The sequence below is a fragment of the Haliotis cracherodii genome, unplaced genomic scaffold, assembly GCF_022045235.1.
Source record: "Haliotis cracherodii isolate W230 unplaced genomic scaffold, xgHalCrac1.p SCAF_5, whole genome shotgun sequence".
Classification (NCBI taxonomy): domain Eukaryota; kingdom Metazoa; phylum Mollusca; class Gastropoda; order Lepetellida; family Haliotidae; genus Haliotis; species Haliotis cracherodii.
Window position 1 is genome coordinate 27,310,318 of NW_027266308.1, and position 12,602 is coordinate 27,322,919.

General features: G+C 41.3%; 1 protein-coding gene across 1 annotated transcript; it reads left to right on the forward strand.

Moving 5' to 3' along the window:
* Nucleotides 1-5,884: 5,884 nt before the first annotated feature.
* LOC139442599 (uncharacterized) lies at nt 5,885-12,204 on the forward strand. Its single transcript, XM_071223452.1, has 3 exons — nt 5,885-6,229; nt 10,106-10,382; nt 11,179-12,204. The coding sequence occupies exons 1-3, from the start codon at nt 5,981-5,983 to the stop codon at nt 11,319-11,321; spliced, it is 669 nt and encodes a 222-aa protein (XP_071079553.1). The 5' UTR covers nt 5,885-5,980; the 3' UTR covers nt 11,322-12,204.
* Nucleotides 12,205-12,602: the final 398 nt, after the last annotated feature.

The following is a 12,602-nucleotide window of genomic DNA, read 5'->3' on the forward strand; positions in this document are numbered from 1 at the left end:
AAAGTCCCGGCATCATTGTTATATAAACATGTGTGTGTTATATTCGAACTCCGTTTGTCTCGAAGTACGGATAACTAGATTTATTTATTCAGTTTTTATGGACAATCTGATCTCATACAGAAAAAGTTAAATGGTAACACAATAACTGCATACGATAGCAAAACAGAGGTATATCCACGCACACGCACACGCTCACGCACACGCACACGCACACGCACATACACACGCTCGGGTACAAGTGGGGATTCTGCGCCACTCATTCACTTCAGAAAGCACGTGGAGATTTGCATGTGCTGGAAGTGAACCTGTTATAAGGGATGAATATTGTATACAAAGTGTGAACATACCTAATCATATATACCCGTCAGTATTACTCGGTTTCTAGTCTTTCACATGTGTTTGAGCTGCCCGATGTTTGCAGTATTCTAGTATAGCCTTGTACCGCCTGTGTGGGTCGAGTAGAAATATACTGTGTTTATCAAACAGTCGGACCACGTTACTTCGACATCCGTTATCCCGAATGTACCGATATCTCGAACCTTTTCTCCGGCACCGCCTCACTATATCAATACATTTGTGCAGTGAGAATTTTCTATCTTTTCCTCGAAGTTGGCATTTGCCACAATAACAGGTCTGAGAAGAGCAAAGAAGAATTTCACATAGCTTGGAACAGGTCTTTAGCAACCCATGATTGCCCCAAAGGAGACTATGCTTGTCGTGAGGGACGACTAACGGGATAGGGTGGTCAGGCTCGCTGACTTGGTTGATAAAGCATGTCATCGTATCCCAATTGCGTGGATCGATGCTTATGATGTCTGTCACAGGATTGTCTGGTTCAGACTCGTTTTTTACAGACCGATGTCATATAGCTTGAATATTGCTGAGTGCGGCGTTAAACAAACAAATAAACAAACAAATAATAACATAGTGGTGAGCAATTCTCTTAAATATGTCAAGTACCTTTCCTTACACAGTCTAACATCGCTGTAAAAGTACAGCGCAATCTGAACCAGTTCCTTGATCTGTCGGGCTACCCATGCCCCACTATCTCGAATGTCCAGATATCTCGAAGTTGCAACACTGTCCCGCTAGGTTCGAGATACCGGGGTCCGGATGTAATGGGTGGGGCAATCGTGTGTTCATATTCTCCTTACCTGTAACCCATACCATATCCAAATACTATCGTGGCTGCAGATGTCGGTTAAAAGTAAGAGAGAGGTTAATGTTAGCAGTGGAGGAATATGCATGTATGTGCATGTACACACTACGGAAGCCTTTTAGGGTCATTTGTTTTTTATATTATATTCTTGACATTTCAATATACTTAGGACAATTCATTTCAAGATATTTCAAGTTATAATCTTAAAATCTCAACTTATTATCTTGAAATTTCAACTTAGTATGTATCTTGGGATTTCAACATAATATCTTGAAATTTAAGAAAAAAATATAAAAAAACAAATGGCCCTAAAAGGCTTCCGTAATACACAATTATACCATTACGTTTGAAATCTTTTTTTAAAGTTAAAAACACTATACATTACTAAGACGCAGGCGATATATGTCCTTGGTTATTCATTAGGTTGAATAAGGTGTATATATTTTATTGAATGTTTTTGGTTTGTTGATATTTTTATTTATTTGAATATTTGTTATTTATTATTACAATTATATTTTATTTTGGGAGGGGGAGGAGTTGGGGTTTGTAAACTTATTGTCACATTCTGATTAAGCCCAGCCCAATCCTGTCGCAACAGTTTCTAGTCATGAAAACTGACGATCCTAATTCTGCTCCCGGATTGTTTTTAAGATAGATCACAGTAACAGATGTGTCTGGTATGATTTATGAGATGTCGATACATGCATCAATCGTCGTAAATATTTTCTGATAGTGCAGGTGCTGCTGTTTGGATTTTTCAATAATCAGTTAAGGGTAGCCGAAGTTGAAGAATAGCCTTCCCAATCAATTTAAGAGCGAAAGAAATTAGATGGGTTTGTGAAAACAGCATATTCCCGATGCAAGGGAGTTATCTGACTATAAAAGCCTAGTTTCCACACTTGCCGAACTAGGCTGGAATTCCGGAGTTACATTTTTAGGCGGACTAACGAGTTTATGCATAGTGCAATCAAAACCCGCTTAACGAACTCGACATCCAGTTCATAAACAGCATGGAGTTCAACGTGCAGATGTTGGTCGAATGCAGGATTTGCAAAGCATGAGTACCGCAAACTGGGCGTCGATATTGTGCAAATCTTTTCATGTTTTTATTTAGAAGCTCAAGTGATTTGATGCACTTTGAAGGGTAAGGCCCGGGGTTTTTTTCAATATAGATCTTTATTACCGATCAGAGCATATTGAGTAGGCGCCGCCATTTTCTTTGCAAGTGGTATGTGAGGTGGAATCTGATTGGTCAATAGGTGGGCCATAGAAGGAATATAACTCGTAATAGCCACTGGTGGCACTACGATCGAGTCTGGAAATTCCAGCCTACTTCGGCAAGGGAGGAAATTGGACTTTTATAGTCAGTTAACGCCCTTGTCTCAGGAAGATGTGAAAAGAGGCTATGAGGGTAGTGTCACTTTTGAGTCTTGGATATGGTGGCGAATGGGTCCAGGGTATTTGTCAAATAAAGATGGAAATATAATACCCTGCATAGTCGAGGATGATATCTAATATTTGTCGTATTGCATAGAAGGTTTTGTGAAGCTCGCGTTCACCGCCATGTTGGAACGTCTAGGATATTAAACTTGATTGTCGCTTTAAAACTTTTATGCAGGGACGGTGCAGCTAACTATTTCGTGATGTTATACAAATCAGTCTATCCACGAATGGGATATGTGTATGTGTGTTTGTTCTCTCGCCTTTGTACATTTAAGAGGTCAATGTGGTCTCTGGTTTTGTGTGGCATTAAAATATTTCATATACCACGGAGTATGCATTGAAAACTACATTAAGTCAATAAATGTATTTTGACAGATGGTATTTCTTATGTCATGTTTTATAAAGACACACTTTCTTCTCGATGCTCTTGGGTATTCTGGGTCAGAGTAGATCGAGGCCCCCACGCCGACTTGTGGGGAGGGGGGAGGTGTCACAACGGATGCCGCATGGTCTCGTTTTAGACTGACATTTAGTACCAGAAATAAAGTTATCTTATTTAAAAATATATATCTACCACATCAAAAGAATAAATTCCAAATGTAGGCCAGAACAACGATTAATGTCGTAGATCTGAGGCGATCTAGTCTTGCTAAATCATTCTATACTTGAGTTGGACGCCTTTGTAAAAACAATTCTGACGATACACTCGGGATTGACCTTAACTGCTGACCTTGAACTGCTGATCCTTTTTACGATCAACCGATGTTAAATGCAGCGTGTAAAGGCTATGGTGGTGTGAATAGGGTATACACTATGCAGACACTATGGGCGACCATTCGGTCAAAAATTACAAAGTTGAAATGAAGGACAAAAGTACGCAATAATAGTCAAATGTTACGAATAAAAAACGAATGTTACAAAAAAAGTAATTATTTGCATACGAATAATGAATTCAAAATACAAAACAATACCAATAAACAACTCGCAAACAAAAGACGTGATGATTTTAAAGAAAGAATAATGTATCATCAAGTTGCGAGCGCATGTTCGAATCTCCAGAAATGACGTCACGATAGAATGATAGAACAAGGTTTTATCTTGAAATAAACCACGCTTCGTTCTTCATTGTCCTTGCGATTTATCGCGTAGCTATCTGATATTATAAGGGTAACGCTATTTTTCAGGGCATTATTATTTGCAGAAGCCCGAGGTCTTCCATTAACTGCCCGACGAAGGAGGGCAGTTGAAAAGACCGAGGGCTTCTGCAAATGCTAATGCCCTGAAAATTAGCGTTACCGTTATTATAGCTAAACTGGATGGAATTTGTTATCAAATAAAAAGAAACAACTAAGTCGATTTTGAAACATTTACTGCAATCAACACGAATGTCACTAACCCACTTTTACAAATATGGAAACGTCATAGAACAAACCAGATGACGTCACTATTGAACGTTACGTCACCTATCCCTATCCTATGACATCACCTAACAACGGGCGTGATAATGGCCCGTCGTCAAGTAATATGAGGGCATTATCAAGTTACAGTGGCCCGCTCATTTCTGATAACATGCGGACGTTTTTATGATAATTCTATCCATTTTAGCTATAAATGCATATAACTTGATGACGTCGTATATTGGACGACGTTATTTTTTAGGGGGGAGTGTCTAGTGAGTTGTTCCCCAAAGATGTGATTTATTGCGTAGCTATCTTATATATACATAAGACAGCTACGCGATAAATCGCAAAGAACAATGAAGAAAGGAGCGTTGTTTATTTTACGATGAAACATTGTTCTATCATGACGTCATTTCTGGAGATTCGAAGATAGTGAATTGTTCTCCATAGATGTAGCTGGGCAACGCAGATAAAGGCGATGGCCAAACGATCGCATCCCAAAGGGTGACAGATATTACAATCGGTATTGGGAGAAAATGTACAGGAAATAGACGTGAGGATTATGGGAATATGCGGGAAATACCCACCTGTGCATAAAATGGACTTGTCCGACATTGCCGAGGTCGGATTCTATTGAGGTAGTCTTTTTTATTTGAATACGGGTAAATATTTCTAAAGCTTGTACATTTTATTATCATACTTAAACAGGCAGTGCATAATGTTAACACCTCATGTAAGAAATAAACTATTCGTGGTCGTAGTTTATCGTACAATAAAACACTGCAGGGAAAATAAACCACTTTGTTTTATTCTCCGATTAAACTTGGAATGCGGTACAAATTGCATCGCAAACTGGCGTTCTTTATTGTCAACAATGTCCTTTAGCGCTTTAGTGTCCTTTTTGTGCACTGACGTTCTTTAGTACACATTGTTTTTTCTTTACATGTGACGTCTTTTTTGCGAGTTGTTCATTCGTAACGTTTTGTATTTTGAATTCATTATTCGTATGTAAATACTGATATTTTTAACCGAATGGCTGCCAATTCATGCACTTTTGACACACATCATGAATTTAACAGATGTATGGGAACTGTATTTGTCACGATGGTATCTCGAAGTACACCTCTGAGAAAACTTAGGTCGATCGTTTAGTTCTAAAAAGGTAAGCCTTTAAGGTATTGGTATGCAATCATCAGCTAGAAATAACATATATCCGCGTCGTCGACACCTTTGGTGAGTTAAGTGTGCTTGGTATCATGTACGTCATGATAAGGCATGTCAGTATACTAGGCGTGTGTGTGTGTGTGTGTGTGTGTGTTTGGGTTGGGAGGGGGGGTGGCGGAGGGGTCAACACTGACGTAGGGTGTAGATATTTACCACTCTGGTGAAACTTATTCCGGTTCTCTAGACCAAGAATCGTTATGAGAGCTAATTTTGGATTTGAATGCACGATCAGCGCATACAGACGCGTGTAGGGGACACAACTCGACCGTGTCTGTGACTAAAGAGCCAACCGCGCCCATGAAAAACAGAACATTCTTATCAGCTGGCAGACTATACGTCATCGTGTAAAGATGAGGCGACTGGGAGCATTGGGAGAGAACATGAGAATGTTCATTGATTCATCAGTCGAAATATATTTTTTCGATTTTAATAGTGTGGTTTAATGTATCCTTAAATTCATTTTGTGAAGACACGTGAATCGTAATTCATGAAATTGGCTCGAATAAACTGGAAAGCCTCGAAAGTCGATCGATAGATAGCACATTGACCTGACCTAACGAAGGTCGAGTGTGTTTCACCGACATAGCATGGACGCGACGCATTCCCAGTCTATAAATAGATCGACTCTACCAGGGAGAGACTGGCAGCTCGAAACAGAACGCCTTTCTGCACAGATCGACAGATCACACTGACTTGGCGAATGTAGGTCGAACGGTCGCCATACTGAAAATAGGGATTCGAGGGATCTCCTACCATGGCTATGAATATGGAAGGAGATGAATTAGGCCCTGTGAATTTAGACTGCCCTTTCCTCAGTCGAACAAAACGCCTGGGACTTCGACTCAACGATGGAGGCTACACCTACTTCAGAGAGCGCTGTCGCGGGGACGTCACATACTGGCGATGTACGAACAAAAGGTGTAAGGGCCGAATCGTACAGAAATGGCAGAGTGTGACTCGGACACAGGGACATCGCCATACACCGTCGGGTCTTCCCTGTGATGTGAGTATTAATCAGTGCTGTCGGTGTATTGTGCGGACGCCCGGTGTCTGCAAGCAATGGCACCTTTGTCAATTGCCCGTGTCCGACTTTTGTCGACTACGGTTGTATAATCTCGACAAAAAAGCGTGACGTGAAGTCGTCTCGGTCACAGTGTTACTAGTTCAAACTAAATTTAGCCTGAATTCCTGCTTGGCCCCGTTTTTTAGATCAAAATAAATACTTACGAAATTCGGATATTAATAGGGTGTCTAACCCGAGTGTCTTCTGATATCAGTTATCAAACGAGTCAATGAAAAAAAAAAAACTCCCGCGGCACAAGAAGGTATGGTGTGAAATTAACTATTAAATATTTTCATTATTTTGCATAATGCTAAAAAGCTCAAAATAATATGGATATATTTTGTTTTAGAGCAGGTTACCTGCAAATATGTTTATATTTATAGCAAGTAGATAAACCCTTGGCGAGAAAATACAAATAAGGTAATATAAATATTCCTTGTTCGGGGCTCTATATTTCCTATTATTCCCGTCAGCATGTATAAACATTGTGCAATCGATTGATAAATACCAGTTTGGGACCCAACGAAATTATGAAGAGCCGTGTACCATGCATTGTAAATGTCAGCTCGCGACGGAGCATTGCGCACGTGCAACAGCGGCAGAGAACGCATTCCTCGTGCATCATGCAAGGGCGGCTCACGCAGTATAAATACAGACAACAAAGAGTTCTGGTTTATTTGCAAATATTTTCAACAACAGAATATTTTGTCAAAGTGTAAAAGTAGGGACGATCTTTAAGTAGGGGAATATCCTCGTAACTCTCCATTTCTTAAAAGTAATGGGCCTCGGCTCCATTATTTTTAAGGAAAGGGGAGTTAATCGGACATTCCCCTCAACATAATCCTTCCAACTTTTTCGATTTTAAGTGACCCAGCGTTTGGTATCTTGGAGGGGGGCTGGGACTTCATCGAAAAAATAAATTGTCCCAGCAAAATCTTGAAAAACTAATTATGCGCCAGACATGCTATTTTTAAAAAGAATATTAAGGCTCCTAAATAGATTGGAAAAAAAACATTTCTTTCTGCAGTTGTAGCTGAAAACATATCTAGTTTTCAAACAAATAATTGGTTTCTGTAAATTAATGAGGGTTATGTTCGTTTCTGGGACAGAACAAATGAGGGTCAGAATCGTTTCCGGGACAGAACTAGTGTGGGTTAGAATATGTTCCTGGACAGAACAAGTGAGGTTTGGATTCGTTTCCGTCAAAGAACTAGTGAGGGTTAGATTCGTTTCCGTCAAAGAACTAGTGAGGCTTAGATTCGTTTCCGTCAAAGAACTAGTGAGGGTTAGATTCGTTTCCGTCAAAGAACTAGTGAGGCTTATATTCGTTTCCGTCAAAAAACTAGTGAGGGTTAGATTCGTTTCCGTCAAAGAACTAGTGAGGGTTAGATTCGTTTCCGTCAAAGAACTAGTGAGGCTTAGATTCGTTTCCGTCAAAGAACTAGTGAGGCTTAGATTCGTTTCCGTCAAAGAACTAGTGAGGCTTAGATTCGTTTCTGAGGCAGACAAGTGAAGGTGAGATTCGTTTGCTGGCAGGACTAGTGATGATTAGAATCAGTTCTGGAGAAAAACTTGATAAAAATGTCCCCACATTTTATCAACAGACTGAAATAAATATCAGCTGCAGACTACATTAAAAATCTGCCCAGAATCTACAAGATGAAGCAGCAGTAGCAACAGCAACTTGGTAGACACATTACGATGAGCGTCCAATGTTCGGGGATCTGTACACCAAGTGGTTACCTGCTACAAAATGTTAGGTCAAATAAAATACAGTAATCTTACCACGTGTAAACATATCAGCTTCTATATATACTGAACAAATGAAGTTAGGGATCATGAATATTTGGGGGACATTGTAAGGTGACGAGTGAGCACACAGTTTCATAAATATATTCCCAAACATATTCATGATCCCTGAGTGTTATTGTTCAGTATATCTTACCTCAAATACCCTTACTCGGTATTCAACTTGAACAGAGGTCACCACATTGATGAATGCACTCTTCGAAAAAAGAAACGCACAGGTAGATTTTTAGTAAAAATTATATCCTTTATAAAGGCGATAATTAATTTAATATCATAGATACATATATGAAATATGAATATATATATATATATAGTCACATGTTGTCGTTGTACAAAGGCATTGAAAACTGTTCATTGTTATGTCACATGAGGCCACAAGGTTGTGCTGAACTCAGTATCTCCTGCGACCGCCTCCGGCAGCAATCACGGCTCTGAATCTCCTCGGCACTGGTTGGATAAGTGTACGAATACTGTCCTGCGGAATTCTGCGCCATTCTGCTTGTAACGCGTTGATCGAGTTCATCCCAGAGGTGTTCGATTCGGTTGAGATCTGGAGATCTCGACGGCCAAGGCAAGACGTTGATGTTGGCATCATGAAAGTAGTCTACCGTGACACGAGATGTGTTGTCCTGTTGAAACAGCACCCTCTGGCGGTCAATGATTGGGAGAAGGTGAGGTTGAAGAATTTGATTCATGTAGCGAGTTGCTGTCAAATTTTCCTGAACAACCACCAAGTCAGATCTCGTGGTGTAAGAGATGGCCCCCCACACCATGACACTACCGCCACCGAAATTGTTGAATTCAAGTACACGATGTGGGGCAAAACGCTTATTTCGACGACGATAAACACGTTCTCTTCCATCTCGCCGGTGGAGAAGAAATCGTGCTTCATAGCTAAACCAATGTCGTCTCTAGTTTCTCAAATTCCAACGCTGTAAGGTATGGCACCATCGCAAGCGTCGCTGTCGATGGAACTGTTGCAAAACAGGGACGATAACTGGTCTTCTGGATCGGATTCCAGCCTCGCGAAGATGGTTCCTGACAGTCTGGTCCGATATCCTCCTCAAACCAGGGATGCGCCCTGCAGTCTCCGTAGCTGTGGCATTTCGATGACGTAGGTGGAACAGTCGAATGTAGCGATCCTGTACAGGGTGGCAAATCTTGGTCGGCGGTTCTCGGACGGTCTGCAGTGGAATTGAACTGTATGTGTACCAGGGGGTCCCCTCCTTTTTGAAAACCAAATGTAGTATGTTGTAGGCAGTAAAATTGACTGAGAGAGGATTTTGATACTTTTTTTTAAAATGCTGTTCTTCTGTTGTGTTTAGACTACAGAGTCATGACACCCAGCAAGGGTCAGTGTTGGTCATATGTTCCCTGTAGTTGGTGTTGAATATTTATTACATATTGGTGCATGTGTGTTTGGAGAAAATCTATTAACTATGAAACTTCTCTTCACTTGCCAAAGAATATCTTTGTCATCCTGACTATTAACTTGCATCACGCTCACTGACATTGAAAACTGTTTTTATTCAAGCAATGACTTATGTTTAAATGAATATCTGATATTTGAAATTCTTTATCAAATCATATTTATGAAAGTCGTGATAATAGGGACAAAGCAGATCGGCTTAGTGGTTAAAGCGTTTGTTTGTCTCCCGAAGGCCTGGGTTCGATTCGTAACAATATTTGAAGCCCATTTCTGGTGTCCCCCCACCGTGATACTGCCCCAAAAGCGGCAATGTACCTTATCAACTCATTCACTCACTCACTCATTTGATTGACTGCCTTCGTGGTCTAGTGGTAGACAAACAGACGTCTAAAGATGGTACTTGCTGTTACCCTGTCTGGCGCTCGGCATTAAGTGGCTAAAACATATACTGGTCGGTTCGGAGTCAGTATGCTGTGTCTAAGACCCGACGCAATAATCTTGGACGCGACATTAAGCCCCATTTCACCTCACCTCACCTCACCTGGATTGTTCATGACTTGACATTTATGTGCTTGCAGCCTTCAGATTCGTTCGTAGCCAATGTGAGGCTGTCTGGCCATCCCAACAACAAGACCCTGCTCCGGATGGAGTCTCCAGACATCAGCAGTGTCATGTGCGATGATGCCCCCTCCCCCCCAGGAATGAACTACCCTGTCCCAATGTTGGTGTGGGAGAAGGGGGAGGACGTGGTGGAGAACGAGGACGTGGTGGAGGTGGTCGAGGAGGAACAGATCGATGTGAAGCCAGACATCCACGAACTGGAGAGATCACTCATGCAGCCATCAGATGATAGAGGTGAGTACACTGATGACATGGTGGCCTATAGAAAATGGGACTGTTTCTAATGACAAGATGTTATGAACTTCTTTTGGGCATTTTTGGAAGCAGTTGTGACATTACAAAGTAAGAGCACATGCTGGGCTATACAATGATGAGGTGTACAGACTAAATTATATTTTCATGCTTAATGGGTATGTCCCTGTGGCTAGGGTCTAAGCCACTTGAACCTGCTCAACTGTGTTGGAATCACGATTTGTTCTGGTTATGATCCTTGGTTTCTGAGCACCATGTATTTGCTTATGGGTTTCATCTCATGTTTACAACTGACATGCCATGGTACCTTACTGTTCAACTGGGGGGCACAGGTGGCCCAGTCGTCTTAGGCGCCGCGATTCGCTGTGCAGAGTTGCGTCTCTTGGGCACACAAGAAACCTATGATTGTGGGTTCGAATCCCGGCTCGCTTTGATTGTTTCTAGGTTTGTCAGCACCATACCCGTGCTCATGGGTTTCACCGAAGTGGTAAACATTCTGAGACCTGCATCACTTCAGGCCTCCCTCCCATATTAAGCTGACATGCTGTGATATAACTGGAATACTGTTAAAAGCGGTGTTAAACCCAACTCACTCACTACTTTTCAACTGACTAAGTTGTAGAGTGTGATATATATTCCCGTGTGCTGGATGTTGATGCGTAATGACACCCTGATGAATATTCTAAACATCCTCATGTTACATCCTGTTAGACAAGGCATACACAAAGATTCACAGTTCATTGACATTCATGGGTAAATGAATATCATGTGTTTCCAGAGGTGAGCGCAGACCCTGACAACATGTTGGCCGAGAACACCTGGTTGAAAATGAAGGTGCAGAAGCTGGAGATGGAGCTGCAGAGATACAAGGACACTGTCAGCAGGATCCGAGCCGATCTCGATATACTCAACATGGTGTAACGGTGTGGCACCCCGCTTGTCGGCTGATACATGTACAAGGCAGTGGCAGCCTTGTTTGATTGTGACTGTCGGATCAGTTGAAATCAAACCGCAATGTACTCAACAGAGTGTGACAAAATGTCACCTGGCCTGTCTGTTGACACAAGGCAATGGCAACCTTGTTTGATGGGTGTTATATGACTGTCAGATCAGATCAAACCTCAATATATTCAACAAGGAGTCACCCAAGACATCTATTGACACAAGGCAATGGCAGCCTTGTTTGATGGGTGTTATATGACTGTCAGATCAGATCAAACCTCAATATATTCAACAAGGAGTCACCCAAGACATCTATTGACACAAGGCAATGACAGACTGGTCTGATTTGATATGTATGTTATATGATGGCAGTCTGTAAAAAGCCTGGACCAGACAATCCAGTGATCAATATTGTGAACAGCAATTCCATGACATGCAATCAACAGTCACCGAATCTGACAGTCCCTTTTCATTGGGTTGCATTTTACAACCTGCCGAGTTTGCTGGGGACTAATTCTAACCTGGAATCTCCACGGGGTAGTATGACAGTGAGATGGTGGGCCAATATGCTGGAACATGGTTCTCTGCTACTATATACATTGGTTGTGTTATACACATACTGTGCATAATGTCATCAACACTGAATGTGAGAGAGCAAAACAAGAGATGGGTTATGACCAGTGTTAGTCCAGGCTGCCATCAGGACCCAGGGGCTGTAGAAGCTGCAGGCCCTGACTAAACCCTTCTTGCCCTTATATAAAAAACTGCATCTGACAAAAAAAATGGAAAAATGAATTTACTGTAGACCATAAGGACCAATACAACTTTGAAACTACGGGCCCAACACAAGATCCACCTGCCACGGGCAGGCACTTATTTCGAACACTGGTTGTAACTGAGATTATCTCCCTTCGACTAGGTGCAAGTACAATTGACCAACTACATATGTAGAAGAACTACAAATCAGTGCTTCCTTGTTCAATAACATGATCATCTGTTGAAAATGCATCTTTATTGCATCTATGGGAATAAAACATTCTTTTTTGTCAAATAGAGTGTCAAGTTAGTTGACAGTGTTTTACCTTGACCTAAACAAAATATTTTAAGGGTCCTTACAAGAAATATGATGGTCCTTTAAAGTAATGTTTGTTTGTTGTTTAACACCGCACTCAGCAATATTCCAGCTACATGACGATGGTCTGTCAATAATTCAGTCTGGACCAGACAATCTAGTGATCGACATCATGAGCATCGATCCAA

Excerpts from the sequence above, each read along its gene's own strand:
- LOC139442599 (XM_071223452.1), top strand. The coding sequence starts at position 5,981 with ATGGCTATGAATATGGAAGGAGATGAATTAGGCCCTGTGAATTTAGAC. Across the intron at positions 6,230-10,105 it reads CGTCGGGTCTTCCCTGTGAT|CCTTCAGATTCGTTCGTAGC; the intron begins GTGAGTATTAAT and ends ATGTGCTTGCAG. Across the intron at positions 10,383-11,178 it reads GCAGCCATCAGATGATAGAG|AGGTGAGCGCAGACCCTGAC; the intron begins GTGAGTACACTG and ends ATGTGTTTCCAG.